This window comes from Zingiber officinale, chromosome 2B (assembly GCF_018446385.1).
Source record: "Zingiber officinale cultivar Zhangliang chromosome 2B, Zo_v1.1, whole genome shotgun sequence".
Taxonomy (NCBI): Eukaryota; Viridiplantae; Streptophyta; class Magnoliopsida; order Zingiberales; family Zingiberaceae; genus Zingiber; species Zingiber officinale.
In genome coordinates, this window is record NC_055989.1 from 112,380,871 (window position 1) to 112,398,211 (window position 17,341).

The 17,341-nt window shown below is 37.1% G+C and overlaps 1 protein-coding gene across 1 annotated transcript; it reads left to right on the plus strand.

Annotated features, from left to right (window-relative positions):
- Positions 1-9,304: 9,304 nt before the first annotated feature.
- LOC122049434 lies at positions 9,305-10,194 on the plus strand. Its single transcript, XM_042610816.1, has one exon. The coding sequence runs from the start codon at positions 9,320-9,322 to the stop codon at positions 10,061-10,063; it is 744 nt and encodes a 247-aa protein (XP_042466750.1). The 5' UTR covers positions 9,305-9,319; the 3' UTR covers positions 10,064-10,194.
- The last annotated feature ends 7,147 nt before the right edge of the window (positions 10,195-17,341 follow it).

A 17,341-nucleotide genomic window follows, 5' to 3' on the forward strand; every position in this document is an offset into this window, starting at 1 on the left:
TGGTTTTAAGTACGATTTGAGCTTATAGAAGAGATTCGACAAAATAAGGATCTATATGATCAACTTTATCCAGATCCAAATTTGGTAACCAATCTATTATTCTCATTGAATTATTTCGAGCAGTGGGCACCAGAAATATATTGGATGGACGCTATGCCTTTGGGAATTGTCATCACATCAAGGTACAATCTTGTACTTCATACATTTGGTGAGAATATTGGGAGTTGTTTTACTCACTTGCCATTAAGAACTCCTCCAGTTCCAAACCAAGAGCGTCGAGAAATAGCTATTGCTCATGTTGGCAATCACTTCGTACAAGTTTTCCTATATCCTCATTATCCTGTACCACCCATTCCAACTTGGTGGTGGCAATATTCATCGTATGAAGCTAAAGGATGGGTCACTCGTTACAGGACACGCACTCATTTGTGGTATGAAGTAATAGGTGCACCACCACCAAACGCATCGGGAGCAGAATTTGGAGGCAATATTGATTAAGATTTCTATTTTTATATGTTTTTTATGTTTTTTTTGTATTATTACATGTACTCTTTGTTGGAGGATCTTGCGGCCGGCTTGAAGGGGGGTTGGATAGACGGCGCCCCCAAATCGTTAGCTTCCTACGTATTCGTTAGTGCGCAAGCGGAAATACAAATACTAAAGCAATGAATACGAAAGCTAAAGAAGGAAAAGAACTAGCAAACCAATACACGTCGATTTAACGTGGTTCGGAGATGATGCTCCTACTCCACGGCTGTCCGTAAGGTGGACGATCCCGATCCTTCGGTGGATTAGCCCCCGGAAACTCCGGCTATCTCAAGTCGCTCCTTGTGGGTGGAGAAACCTCACCACAACACACCAAGACCTCTTGGATTCCACAAACACTTGAGCACTTGTAGACTACTAATTAGACCTTAACCAAGTCTAATTTCGTCGCCTTGGCCGGCCATACCAAGCTCCTTCTTATAGAGTTTGGAACAAATCAGAACCTGATTTGCCTACCGATCGTCCTTGCACCGACCGGTGCCACCCAACGGCTATCTCAACGGCTCACATACAGCATCACCGACCGTCCATACACCGCCGATCACAAGACGCTACAAGAATCGCAAGCGCTACAAGATCGCTATAAGCCACAAGAAACCCTAAAACTAGGATTTTACTCCGAGTACAATCTCTCGCTCGTAACCTCACGACTCATTTGACTCTTCTTCGCAGCCTTGACCTCTTGCCTTCAAGCCTACTTCCTTTGGCTCTCGTCCCTCGGATGCATCCAAGCCCGTGCTAGCGGTATCCATGCTCCTTCTTAAGTCGCCTCGCTTTCTCCTTGTTTGTCCACGGTCCCTCGGATGCTCCATCCTTCACCGGACCCGAAGCCGTCAACCTGAGTCATATGTGTCACCTGCAGTCCTGCACAACTCAAGTACACATATCAAATAACAAGGGTAAACCTAACTTAAACCCTTTGCCCAAACACCAAAACACATGGTCCCGAGGAGCATTGGGATTGCTCCAACACTCTTCATTTGAAAAAAATATGTTTGTTCCTAAGTTATGAATGTGTTCATTATTAATTGGTAGTATTTTTTTTAGTTTTAAATATAAACTAAAAATAAATAAAAGATTATAAACATATAAAAAAATTATTGAAAAAATAAAACTGATAAAAAATTGATAAAGAAATTGATTAAAAAAATTAATAAAAAAATAAAATTTAAAAAAATCAATTGAAAAAATATAAGTATTATGAAAAAAAAATAATTAATGAAATTAATTAAAAAATAAAAATTAAATAAAATTTATATAAAATTGAAAAATAAAGTATTGATAAAATATAATAAATTAAATTAATTAAAAAAATAAAACTAAATAAAATTAAAAATATAATTGTATGAGAGTTATTTTTAAATAAAATTAATTAAAAATTAAAACTAAATGAGAATTAAATGAAATATAAAAATAAAAAAAAAACAAAGAGGAGGCTACATGCGTCTTTTGGCAGGGAGAGAGAGAGGAGGTGGAGGGGGTGTGTGTCAAACGGGGGGAAGCAGCTCTCTCTGGAGAAGAAATATATATCGTGAACTGATGATATATGCCGTTCTCAAAAAAACTTTCCTGTGCTAAAACGATGTAAATAGGAATAGAAAGCGTCACCTTGGTTCGCAAATCTACTGCTTTGACCTCCACCTTAAACGAATTGGTGACGATATCATTACAGGATGGATTCAGCATCACCGAGGAGTCAACGAAGACTCCATTGGCGGGCCCATCGCTCTCTAACCCGTCAACAAGGACTAGGGAGACGATCTTCGAGGAGAGTGAGCTGAGATCTGCTAGTTTTCCAGAGATGAGGCCGAGTAAGGAGAGGATCTCGTCGAGCGTACGACCCTTGGAGCCGGCAGCAACGAGGGTGAGGACGAGATGGACGGAAAGCATGTAGGACAAGAGGTTGCAGTGGGAGGCGACGGCGGGAGAGGCAGGGTTTGGAGGGATTTTAATCAGATCACGACGAATCCTGGATTCATAACTGAATCAGTGAGATTCAGTGACGAAACCAGGATTCATTGCTGATTTGTAATCAACGACAAAATTCAATTAACTTAAGATTTGTCGTTGATTCAACCACGAATCCTAAATTCATCACTAAATTTAGCAATGAACTTAAGATTTGAACGACAAACTTAAGATTAGTTGCGATGAATTTGATACTCGTCACTAAATTTAAGAATAAGATAGAAAATTTACTCCGAATTTAGTGATCAATTCTAAATTCATCGCAAATTTAATTATGGAATCTACCTTCATCACACATTTAGCGACGAAATCTATATTCGTCATAAATTTAGCGACAAATTTAGAATTCGTCTCTAACTTTACTAATCGGGACCGGGCTGAAATTTATTTTTTCAAAGAATCTGAACTTTGTTGCAAAATTCATCCCTAATTTGCAATGAATTTTGCGGCAATAATATTTTACCAATGGATTTTACGACAAAAAATTTTTGCTGTTAATTTTACGATGAAAATTATTTTTATTACTAATTTTGTTATTGTTTTGCGACGAATTTATTTTTGTTACTATTTTTTGTTGTTGATTTGCAACGAATTATTTTTGTCATTAAAATTCGATCCTAAATCTATATTTTTTTGTAGTGCGTGTTTGGGTACGAGGGAACGAGCATGATTTGGTCGTGCCCCATGCTAGAGGTGCTGAGTTGTTCGGGATTTATGGTATTGTTATTTTAGGTCTAAAATACTTGTATTGGTTGAGCTGTATATATATAAGATCATTGTAATTCTAAACTTAATTTTAATAGAGAGTTCTTAGTCATTTTATGGAGTAGGCATATCCCTGAACCACGATAATTCTTTGTCTTCTCTTCGTGATTCTTTTTCTTTGGTTTCTCCTTTATGATTCTTCATTGTTGTTGCGGCGTGATCTCAACAACTGGTATTAGAGTTAAGGCATTATGTTTGGGAGCTCTTCTGTGAAATTTGATAGGGTGAAGTTTGACGGAACTAAAAATTTTGATTTATGGTAGAGGAGTGTTAAAGATCTACTGATGCAATAAGGCATGGTGAAAGTGCTAGGTGCAAAGAAATTAGAAGTGATGGAAATGTCAGATAGGAAGGAACTACAAGAGAAGGGGGTGGCAACCATCAGGCTTTGTCTAATGTATGACAATATATTACATTATGGATGAAAAATCACCGATGACAGTTTAGCAAAAACTAGAAAATCATTACATGTCCAAGTTGTTGATGAATAAACTCTATCTTAAACAGAAGTTGTTTGGGCTTAAGATGTTAGAGGGCATAGATCTGAGTCAACATATTAATGTTTTCAATCAAATTGTAAGCGATTTGAAATAGGTTGATATAAAGATCGAAGATGAAGACAAGACACTGATGTTATTAAATTCTCTACTGTCATCTCCTACGTATGAGAATTTGATTATGACTCTAATGTGGGGGAGGAAAACTGTCATGCTAGAGGAAGTCACAAGTGCTCCGTTGGGATTTCATCGACGGAAGAAAGTTAGTGATGAGACATCTCAACATGAAGGGCTCATGGTAAGAGGTAACTAGGAGCATGATAGGATAGTCGGGCAATGATAATAAGGCCCTGTCTAAATCCAGAAAGAAGAAAGAGATTACATACTACAAGTGTGGAGTAAAGGGTTACATTAATAGAAATTGTCCAAAGAGAAAGGAAACAAATGTAGAGAGTAAAGATGGTTCATCGAAGTTTGCTAACATAGTAAAAGAAAAAAATTTAGAGAGTGGGGATGGTGATATGTTTTCTGTTTCATCTAGTTTAGAACAATTGACAAATTCTTATATCATGGATTCAACATGTTCTTATTACATGATGCCTAACAAGGACTATTTCGACACTTACAAGTTGGTGAATTCTAGTTCTATTTTGATAGGTAACGATGCATCCTACAAAGTCATTAGAATAGGAAATGCCAAGATCAAGATATTTGATGGTGTCATTAAAACGATGAGTGATGTTAGACATATACTGAATCTGAGGAAAACCTAATTTTATTGGATATGTTGGATGGTAGTGGTTGTTGTTACAAATATATTATCGGAGTAATGAAAGTTAGTAAAGATGCTGTAACGGTGATAAAAGGATAGAAACTAGCATGGAACATCTATAACTTGCTAGGTACTATAGTTGTAGGTGGAGCTGCCGCTATAGTATTTGAATCAGATAATACAATCTTGTGGCATATGCGACTGAATCATATGAGTGAGCATGGGATGCTGAGCTTCATAAAAAAGGTTTATTGAAGGGCATCAAGGCATGAAAACTCGGCTTATACAAGTATTGTGTTCTTAGAAAACAAAGCAGAGTACAGTTCAAGACAACCACATATAAGACTAAGAAAATTCTAGACTATGTTTATATGGATCTCTAGGGATCATCCAATGTAGCATTACATGGAGGACATTTATATTTTATGAATTTCATAAACAATTACTCATGGAAAATCGGAGTGTACTTCATGCTTCACAAGTCATAAACTTTCTCAAAGTTAAAGATGTGGAAAATTGAAATAGAGAAGCAAACTAGAAGGAAACTCAAATGCCATCAGACAATGGACTATGCACACAGATTTGAAGTTTTAGGAATTTTGTAAGCAACATGGTATCAAAAGACACTTCACAGTTTGTTCGATATCACAATAAAATGGTAATTGAGAGAGCTTGACTTCCTAGGTTGAATGCATAGCTTGCGAAGATCTTCTAGATAGAAGCGGTAAACATGTCATGTTTTTTGATTAATCGATCATCAAAAGTAGCACTAGATGACAAACTATCAGAGGAGGTATGGACAAGAAATCTGGTTGATTACCCTAGTCTGAGAGTGTTTGGATGTCCAACTTATATGCACATTTCTAGTGAAGACAGATCAAAGCCGGATGTGAAGTCTAGATAGTGTGTTTTTCTGTGTTATCAAAAAGGGGTCAAAGACTTCAAGCTTTAGGATCCAAAGACAAATAAGAGGGTGATTGGTAGAAATGTGGTATTTGATGAAAGAGTCATGTTATAGTGTCCTCAGGGTAAAAACAATAAATACTAGAAAACTGCAACAAAGAGAAGGATGTTATGCAGGTGTAGCTAGAAACTTATGATCTTGATGAATCTAGCTCAAAGCACATAGAGCATCGTACTATAGCCGGAGAAAGCACTAGACACACAATCAAACCACCTACTCGGTATGTCTTTGAAGACTTTGTTTTTTTATGTACTTATCATTAGTAGCGGAGATCCTACTTCTTTTCAGGTGACAATACATAGCTCAGAGAAGGATAAGTGGATAAGTGCATGCTATGATGGATGAGATAGAGTCATTGCATAAGAATTAAATATACGATCTGGTGAAACTTCCTGAACGAAAGAGAGCTATAGGATACAAGTGGATATAAAAGAAGTCATCTCAGAAAAGAATGAAGAGAAGTTCAAGGCTCGGTTAGTAGCAAAGGGTTATTTACAGAGGAAGGGGATTGACTAGTATTAGATATTTTCTTCGGTGCTTAGATATACATCTATTAGGGCAGTGTTAGCTTTGGTAGCACTTCATGATTTACAGCTGGAGAAAATAAATGTGAAGACAATATTTCTTCATGGTAATTTAGAGGAGCAAGTTTATATGTCACAACCGGAAGATTTTAGTTAGCACAGGAAAGAGCACTTAGTCTAGAAGTTGAAGAAGTCACTTTATGGGATAAAACAATCTCTAAGGCAGTGGTACAAGCATTTTAACTCCTACATGGTTCAAAATAGATACACAAGATGTGAGTATGTTACTATATATGGATGCAGACTATACAGGGGATATGGATAACAGAAAGTCTACTACAAAGTATGTGTTTATTGTGGCGGAAGGACCTATTTGTTGGAAATCCATGAATCAAACTATAGTTGCATTGTTAACTACTGAGTTAGAATATATGGTGGTAGCTGAAGCAGTCAATGAAGTGCTATGGCTTATAGAGTTAGTCATAGAACTTGATGTTCAACAAGATGGAATCAAGGTGTATTGTGATAGCCAGAGTGATATCTATCTGGCAAATAATTAGGTGTATCATGTGAGGAGCAAGCATATTGATGTGAGGTTTCACAAGATCAGAGAGCTGATATATTCCGGGTGATACTACTTGAGAAGGTCCATACTTATGAAAATATTGTAGATATATTGACAAAGTCAATTACTGTAAAGAAGTTCAAGAATTTCTTGAACTTGATCCATTTCTCTAGTTGCTAGAGGGAGATAGTCTGAACCTGGTATTTCTAGTGGAGTTCTTTTCAGATGCTCATGTTTCTCCAAAGGGGTGTCAAGGTGGAGATTGTTAAAGAATGATTCCTATGCTCAGAATCTAAGACGACAGTGCTCAATGGCACAACTAGGGTGTGTCAACTTATGAGAGTAAAGGCGTCGTTACACGACAGTGTTGTCGGGCACGTCTTAGTTGTGTCCAGGTCTGAGGGAATAGGCATGCTCATGGCATGAGCGTGCCTTGTGCTGAAGCACCAAGTTGAGCCATGAGCGTACCCTATGCTAGAGGCGCCAAGTTGATAGAGATTATGGTATTACTTTGTATTTTAGGTATTAAATACCATGTATTGCTTGATCTTTATATAAGATCATTTTAACTCTAAGCCTAATTTTAATAGAAAATTTTTTATTGTTTTGAGAGCAGCCACATTACCCATGGTAATTCTTCATTTTCTCTCTTCTCACGATTCTTCTTCTTCAATTTCTCCTCTACGATTCTTCCCTATTATTACGGCGATATCTTAACATAGCTAATAGGTTTTGGATTTAAGAGAATATGATTTCATCTATCTTATTAAAATTAGGGAGAATAGTTTGTCACTCTACTAGGTTGGCACATCATGTTCTTATTTATGCCAAGTGACATACTTCAAGTTAATAATTGAACGAGTTAAAAAAAAAAAAAATCAGAAATTCATATGGCAACCTGTAAAGATTATTTTTTTAAAAAAAAATTTGCTACCTTAACGATATTAGGAGATCGATGTTATGAATATAAAGAAAGATAAATATAGATATACAGATATTAGACACATGATATAAGGATGGTAATAAGATGGGGGCGGAGATGGATTTGTCGTCTCTATTTCCGCCCTCAAATTTTATCTCCGTCCCCATCTCCATCCTCATCCTCACTTTTTCGAATTCGAAAAATCTCTGAACTCGAACTATCGAGGATCAAATGTCCATCCCCAGCTTCATCTTTGCTTTGATCCCTAAATTAATTTATTAATATTAATAATAATATTAATATTAATATTTTATTTTTTTTAATATTAATATTATTATTAATATTTTTTAAAAATAATATTATAATAATAATAATATTATTATTATTATTATTATCATTATTATTTTCGAAGCGTATTCAAGGATGAGGACAATATCTCCATATCTGTCTCGAACTCGTCCCATTCTTGAAAAAAATTCTCGAACCTGTCTCCATCCCCGAATAAATTGGGGATCCCCGTCCCCATTTCGGGTTTTCCCTACGGGCCCCGAACTCGTGGAGAAAATTGTCATCCCTAACATGGTGAGACAAATCTATCGCCAGTTCTTGAGAATTAACCTCTGGGCCCCTAGGGCATAACGCAAACGGTGAACGCATGACATCTCTAGTGTAATGGTCATGGGTCGATTCTCAAAAACTGACGACTTAGAATTTATCCTACCATATGCCTAACACATGTGTATTTATATTTAATATTTCCCTTCATATTCATAGGACATACTAAAAAATTATTAATGTAATACTCGAAAACTATTAAAGTAGCGGATCTATATTTTCTTTAAAAATTGACATCATTGTATTACAGCAGAGATCTCACATGTCCATATGTCCTCCGTCAGATGTTATGCCCCAGGACAACAAAGATTGTTTAAAGTTGATATGTCATGTTGAACGCCATGTGCGCTTAATTAATTGACTTATATTTAGCATGATTATAGCATTAAGTATCACTAGAATAACAGAATTATCATAATTACTTATTTATGATGGGTAGGACTCAGTTACTTTATACTCTATAATATAATCAGTTGAGTCAACTTGAATAGCAATAACATACTATTACAACATACTTAGAGGGTTAGGGGCGACTTAGGTTCCGGTCGAGCACCGGTGTTGGAGTGTAATGCTCGTGCTCCTCACGCGGAGAGGATTTCTCTAATCTCGTAATGCAAATAGGAATCTATTGATATAAAAAAGACCATGATTAAAAAAATTCAATAATTATTAGATTCGAACATCTCTGCTTCACAACTATTTTATCATCGACGTCAAAAAAGATAATATTTGAAAAATAAACTAATAAAATTATAATGAGCAATTGACCAAATTAAGAACATATTTAAAATTATGGATTTTTTAAAAAGCACATGTAACTTTTACATTTTTCAAATAAGGACATATTTATTTTTCATTATAATATTATATTTTAAAAATCAATATCACTTTAATGTTGCATAAAAATCTTAAAATAACACCATTGTAATATTATATTTTTAAAGTAAATACAATAATAGTGCTGTTCTTTAAAATTTAAAATTTAACATCATAACGATCAGGAGAAGGGACAAAATGGATAGGTGGTCAATTCCACAATTTTAAATTTCAATTACTAAATTATAATTTATTAAGTTTTGCATAAATATAATTTACAAAAAAAAAAAAACAAATATTTGAGTGAGAATTATATCCTTGCATACACCAGGCTATGTTCAAAGCTTCTATGTTTATCCTTTTGGATGTACTGCATCTCCAATTGGATCCGGACCACAGATTATGGTCAAGGGGCTGCCACATTTCCTCAAAAGCCAAATATCTTTCTCTGTGATTTGTCTATGTGCTTCTGCTTCTCTGCCTCTTCCTCCTACTCCTCTTCCTCGGTGTCAGTCCAAACTACGTCACATCTGCATGCCCCAATTGGAGAACAACCTCTCTCATGGAGCTACAACTCTACTAGTACAAAAAAGGATGCGAGATTTGTTGAGCTTATCCGCTACCAGACCCAGAGGAGGAGGAGGAGGAGGAAGAAGAAGAAGCCAGAAGCCTCTCCTTCCTTGCTCCATTCCGCCTTGAGGGAATCCCTCTGCCAGATTCCTGCCCTCCTCCTTCCTCTCCTGCTTCTCTGTTCGTTTGTTTTTTTTTTCCTGGGATCGATTCTTCAGTTTGAGCGGCGGCTAGCTAGCTTTTTAATGGAGGGGGGAAGCGGCAGCGCAGGGCAGTTGGACGGCAAGGTAATGCAGACGTTCCAGAAGAGCTTCGTTCAGGTGCAGAGCATACTCGACCACAACCGTGTGCTGATCAACGAAATCAACCAGAACCACGAGTCGAAGGTCCCGGACAACCTCAGCCGCAACGTCGGCCTCATCAGGGAGCTCAACGACAACATCCGCCGCGTCGTCGACCTCTACGCCGACCTCTCCGTCTCCTTCTCCAAGTCCATGGAGGCCGACTCCGGCCACAAGAGAAGCAGGCAGCAGGGCTAGCTAGAAATTAACACACACAATGCCTCTCTCTCTCTCTCTCTCTCTCTCACTCTCTCCTTGCTTGTGATCAGAACTCTTGTTTGGATCTTCAACTGATTTTTCCTGCTCTTCAATTGTTGTTTGTGTCAATATAATTCGACTATAATTATTATCGTTATGATTATATGCATTATTGAAGGTGAGATAAAGGAAGAAGAGGGGGGGAAGAAATTAAGGAGAAAGCTAGTTAAGAAAAAGGCAGAGAGGTTTGCACAAAATAGTTGATGCATAGTGACCGGAGGATGCTTCAATGCTTGTCTTGTCCACTTAAGGTTCTTTTGGTTTGTGGGCCATGCTTGCTTAAGGGGGACCCCACACTGCAAGTGTCCTATTCTATAGGAGAGATTCCATCAATAGTGTTCTCCCATGTTAATTTTGGCGGACCATATTAGGGTAATCGAGCATGTTCATGAGTTTTTCGGTTTGAAAAATATTTTCATATTTAAAATTATTAAATTTGAGAAAAATTTAAATATATTTTTATCCCGTCCAGAATTTAAGTGAGATGGAGATTGACGAAGATAACTTTGGTATTGACGGAAATATAACTTTGACGCATCCTGTGTATACGCGTCAGAAAAGCGAACCCAAAGGTCTATAGTAGGGGAAGTGGTGGTACTTAGACTCTGCACACACTCAGACAAGTACGGAGCATTAGAGACCAGAAATTAGGGAAAAGGTTCCTGACGCAGACCCTCCGACACTCAAGTCAGGTCCTATTTTTTCAAAAAAAAAATAGTGTAGAATAGAAGGAAAAAGAACTGTTGAAGACGAGTGTATACTTGGCCAAGGAAGAGGACTTTCCTTTTAATATGACTCTGCATATCTTTTGAGTCTGACCACTGTCATAGAATGTCGGATGTCAGGAACTGTCTAGTGAAAGAGGATGTACGATGACCTCCTATTAATAGAAGGAAGGTTCCACTCGCAGGGAGTGGCAGATCATTATAATATTCCTTGGCGTATGACAGTTATTATCTGACAGGGAGTTATGATTCTCTAACATTGTTGTCGCTTAGTATTTTCCGTCTCGCCCAGGTTCAGCTATAAACAGCTCGGGATGATCGCTCAGATGTACTATTAGGATTGAGCCTTGATGAAGAGGATGAGTTGTGGAGAACTAATCGGGTTTTCTCTGAGACTATGGAGAGGGACTCATCTTTCACAATTTAACCGCTGAAGAACCGGTCAAGAGTTGTCTTGGTAAAAGTACCAGGACCATCTATAAGCCCGACCTAGGAAAATCCGATCAGTCGGAGGCAAGCCAGGAACTAGTCCAAGCTTCTTTTTATGTTTCAGATCTGGGGACCTGTCCTGATTGTGACCGACTAGGAATTATGCGGCTGGTGATGCGAAGCAGCTCAGATTCCAGTCTTCCTTTGACTGTTGACTGTCACGTCTTCTTGACTATTGACTGTCATGTCCTCTTGATTTTTGACTTCCTGACTTTATCGGACCCCTCCTTTACTCATCGGTATCATATTTGATGATTTTTTAAAAAAAAATCGAGCTGAAGTCAAATTGAACTCGGTTATGTATATATAAATTTTAATTTAAATATGCTCAAATAAAAGTTTGAATCATTAGAACCGATTTTGAATTATAGTTCAATTATTCTCAAATTGAAGTATGAATATATTTCGAACTGAACTCGAGTTCAAATTTTATTTTGAATCGATCTCGAGTTAAAATTATTTGTATTTTTAAATTTCAAATCAAATTTAACTTGGACTCAAATATTAATATTTTTTCTTTTCCTTTTTTTTAATAATAAAATTTGTTGCTATAACATTTTACTGAGTTTACTCTTTGTCTACTGTTAGATACACCTAACATGTTGCGCAGACCTTGTCAATGCTTCACTTAGCCTACTACTTTGTTATGTTTTCCGGCCCTTGTCTTAGGTTATAAGAGAGACTCCTTGATGCCGTTAAACAAATTGTCAAAGAATATTAGTAGGAAATGATTAGAGGATTTTTATGAATTAGGGTTTTACTTCTGTCACAAGGATTTTTAGGGTTTCTTTGTTACTTTGTTTACATTTTAGGTTTATGGAGTCATTCAATTCCAAGAGCCCTAGAAGATTATTTAAGCTGTTATTTTAGGATCGAACTATTAGATGAACCTAAATCATTAGAGCTATCTCAAAAAAAAAAAAAAAAAAATTGCGCCCTCCTATCTATCATCATCATTATTAGTTCTTTTAATCTCTATAGTAGTTTTATCCAAAACCACTCTATGGACCTACCTTTACTAGTAAAATTTCACAAACTAGTCTTCGGAGTCATCTTATGCCTTTGTTTTCCAATTTCAACAAAATTAGGTCAATTTAGCAAATTTAACCAAAATTTCTATATGGACTTAAATTGCTCGAATTTCAAACTTGAACCCTCTAGAGCCTCCACAGTTGTTATACACTATTAGTTCTTGTGTTGAAGTCCTAAAAGAAGCTATGTAACAAGTTTGATCAAAATTGCTATATTAATTCAAACAAACTCAAAATGGAATTCTTTTGTGTTTATTAGGGATTCTAGAGTCATCATATGCTTTCATTTTCTGTTTTTGACCATATTGGGTCCATATAATAATTTTGAAGATAAGCTTTTTAAGTTTTAAATCTGGCCCCTATCCTATCTTTCTTGGAGCCTATGAAGTTGTTATATGCTATTAGTTTTGTAATTTGAGTCCTAATTAAGATGCCAATCGTTTTTCCAAAATTATTACATGGATTCAAATTGTCAAAATTTAAAAGTAACCTTTCTGTTGTTCTTAAAGACTTTTGAGTCATTCTATGCTGTTACTTCTAATATTTTAGTGCTAGGATCATATAACAGTTTTGGCTAAAACTTTAAAGACAACCTCAATGGTGAATTTTCTAGTCTCTTGATTTATCCATCTTATGCCTTTGTTTTCCAATTTTGACCATATTAGGCCTGTAAAAAAAATTCTAACCAAAGTTGCTATATGGACATAAATGTTATTGCAATTCATGCTCCTAAACATGTGGTTTTTGATATTTGGACAAAGTTTATATTAGGGAAATATCAAGGTCTTACATTTGTGTCAATTGTGTAGGTAAAACTTCACATGTATTTCATGTGCAATTATTGAAATTCAGATAGGAGAACAAAATATGTGGCACTAGGAAAACCAAGAAGGTTAGAGACCTTCTCAATGGATTGAAGTCCTAATTATTAAGACCTTGCGAGTTAGAAGGGGGTGGGGGTGAGGGTGGGGTGAATAACTCTAATTACTTTGTTATTGAGAACATGCAGCGGAAAATTTGAAGCGAACTTGAATTCACACACATAACACCTTAGTTTTACTTGGTATCCAAGACCTAGTCCTAAAGATTTACCACCACTATAATATTCTCCTTCTCAGATATCTTCCGGAGGCAGAGACGCCTCTTACACTTTGTTCTTACAAGAACACAACAAGTAAATACAAAATATAAATACAAATACAAATGAAGAGTAAAACAACTTTACAATGATCACTTTGCTTTGCTTGTTTCTTTATCACTTTTGAATGCCTCTTGATGGTTAAAAATATAGTATCACTTTGCCTCTAACCTTTTAAGAACCGACATCTTCCAATCTTCATGAAATCCTCTTTTATAGGGTAGCATTCGAGTTGATTTTCGCCTACCAATCAATTGGTAGACTTCACCAATTGACTATCACATTGGATCCAACTGTTTAAACCTATAGAATGGCTATTTTTACCTGAGCAATTGATTACATTAATTGATTGTTAGTCGTCAGTCAAACTAACCAATCAATTCTGCAACATTATGTTCACATGACATACTCTGTCAATCGATTGCACAATCGATTAGCTCAGTCAATTTCACCAATCAATTGTCCCAGCTATCGATTGATTGCTAACCCTATTTCAACTTTTTCAAGATTGAATTCTTGTCTTGTATAGTATCCGGTTAACTTCAATCTACTAGGACTTCGTTTGATCAATATTTTGTCAATTTTAACCTGTCAACACTTTCCGTTGCTCAACATCCGATCAATCTTAACCTAGCAGGACTTCATCTTTGCCTAGTGTCCAATTGACCTCAACCTACCAAGACTTCCTCACTCATGTCAAGTATTTGGGATCTATGACCAACTTGGACTGTTAGAACACTTGAGAGCTAGAAGTGGGTGAATAGCTCGCTTCGCTTCTTTAAACATGATTTGTAGGAGAAACTTGACATGAAGAATCTACACAATGTTAACGATTGAATTTTACTTGGTATACATCTTCTTGAGGTGATTAATCCAAGGATTCATTCCTCACTCATAGCTCCACTATGAAAACCTCTTTTCCGAAGGAGGAGAAGTCATGTACAAACTCGAGCACCAAATACAACAAGAAACACAAATAAGATTACAAATAAAATCAAAAATGACTTTATAAGAATAAACCTTATTTTGCTTACTCTTTTCTTACTTTGGTTAGCTTCTTAATGCTTGAGTGCAGCAACATTTGTCACCAAAATCTCAAGAATCGGCCTTGAATAAACTCCGCCAAAATCTTTTTCTAGGGTTTCTTCGATTCCTCATAATTGATTAACTTACCTATAATCGATTATCACATCAGCTCGCCCATTTAAAACATACAAAATGACTCTTTTTCACTCATCACACCAATCAATTCGGCAACTTCTAATCGATTGCCCCAATCGATTCCGAAGTTTTTTTTTCTTCGCATAGAGCCTCCAATCAATTATCCCAATCAACTGACTCTTATTGAATTGATTACCTAAGCAATTCCAACACCTTCTATGCTTTTCATGAAAACCTCACAATTGGTGGGTCAAGTGAATGTAAATGTTAAGTGAAGTGTGTCACTAGAGGAGAGTGATCCAGTGAGGATGAGTCCCAGTGGAACTATAGGCATGGTCTAGCTTAGAGTCATTTCAGATGTCTAAGCTGAGACCATGACTAGATCCTAGTCTTAGGAATATAGGATCTAAATCATAAATTGATTGTATTTTTTTAATGTGCTAACTCTATTTTGTAGGAACATTTTTGTTGCTTGGATTAATGTGTTTTGTAGGAAATCAAAACTGCAAGTTGGTTGGAAAAAGAGTCTCTAGACGCCTGGAGGTCCAAGCACTCGGACAGAATCCAGGCGCCTGAATTGGCCCGAACCTAGGCACCTGAGCAGAGGAGTTGGTGCATGTTGATTGACTATCATACGTGAGAGTCCAAGCACCCAGACAAGTCCGGGCGCATGAAGATGAATGAAGTTTTAGAGATAGAGCTTTGAAGAGGCGCCGACACATCAATGGTCCGGGTTGCTAGACCGGGTCCAGGCACCCAGATATGGATAAGTTGGCGAAGGCCCAAGATCATATAGGCCTCATCGGAGGCGCCCGGGGGTGATTTGGACGACTGGAAAAAGCCTATAAAAAGGACTTCGACCAGAAGCTTCTATACAACATTCGATCCGAATTTCATACTCATACGCTGCTCCAAAAAGACTCGTACGACACCGAAAGACTAACACCAACATAGTGGCGGATCCAGACAAAAATATAAAGAGGTGCTAAATAAAAATTTAAGGGGTGCAAAAAAAAATCTCGGGTCTTCAAATAGAAACCTATCAATAAAAATCATGCAACAAAGAAAGGGTGACAAATCAACTCACCTTGCTTTCGGTCACAAAAAAAAACATTCAAAAAAAAAATGGAAACAAGGACAATTTTGATTTCGGATTGATTTTTGTTTTTTTAGTTACAATGTCTTCCGATTTTGAATTTGAAAAAAATTAAACTCAAATTAGAAATAACAATTCGAAGAGTACCTACAATCAAAATATATGAAATAAGTCTAGTAAAAAGTAAACTAATTCAGATGTGAATAATTGAGTACCTTGAGAAGCAGACCTTGGATCTTCGGGTTTAAAAGAGAAATCCGCGGCGTAATGCGAAAGGAAATCATGCATTACTTTCTTCTTTGTGCATTTGCCAAATTACAACAACTTGCTAACAAATATACACAAAATCGATTACTGTTCTAATAAATCCACAACCTTACCTTCAAGCTCCATCAATTTGAATATATTTCCGTATATTCCACCTGATCGAAATGAACAACTCAGAGCAGAATCAATATGACAGAATTCTGCACAAGCCCTAGCGGAGAAATTACAGAATCCGAGTGCATTAAAGAGGGAAATAACTAATCAACCATCAAAATCGGAGAAAACAAGAGTGAGGAGAGATTACAAGGCGGCTCTACTTTAGCCTTTGAGACGCTAGGAACAAAGCGAGGGGTCTCGACACACCGCTCCTTATCCCGTCTACCTTTCGTTTCCCTCCCTAGCTTTTTTAATCACTCTTTGTTTCTGTCGTCGAACGTCGTCTAACAAAAAGTCGTCAGCGCGCCATTAGCCCTCAGCGCTTGTACAAGACGAACAGGCGCGCTGCCTTGCGTGGGGGGTTTGCCATGTCGTGGGCAGTGGCTAGTGGGCTAGTGGATCCAGCGACTCTGCAGTCTGCTCCTTTGCTCGAGCTCGTCTTCATCCTCACCCCTCGCCCCTCGACCTCGGACTACAACCTGCAAGTAAACATTGAAAAGAGCCCCGGCAACAGTAGACCAATCGATTGCTGTCATCTCCATGCACTCTCCGTGTCATCAACAGACACCGACATCCTTAACCTGCCATCTCTGTGCACTCTGCAGTCTACCGCATATTAATCGATCCCTAATTTTTGGTGAGCAAGGGGGTGCTTCTGCACACCCTTGTGCCCCCTTGCCTCCGCCACTACACCAACACACGAACGCACCCGGATCTCCATCTTTCATGTTGGTAACAACTTTATTGTTGTTTATTTTATTATACGTGCTCAAAGGACGTGTAACGTGTTACACTATCCGTTATTTTTATTGTATTCGACTCTCTTTTTTGGTGATTCCAGAAAAGGTTTTAGTGGATTGCTCATCGATACGATCCGAGGGATCGTGGGTCTTGGAGTAGGAGTCGTCGAAAGCTCTGAATCAAGTAATCGATCGCTTACTTTTATTTTTCTTACTTTGTTTGTTTTAATTCCACTGTATATCCATTTTCAAAACCAAAAAAGATTGAGTTTTTAAAATCACGTGATTGCATGTGCACCGATTCTACATTAACCTACCAAGACTTCTGTTGCCCAATATCCAATCATTCGTAACCTGTTAGGACTTTCCGTTACCAACTTCCCGTTGGACTTTCAATCACTAGATGTCCGGTTAA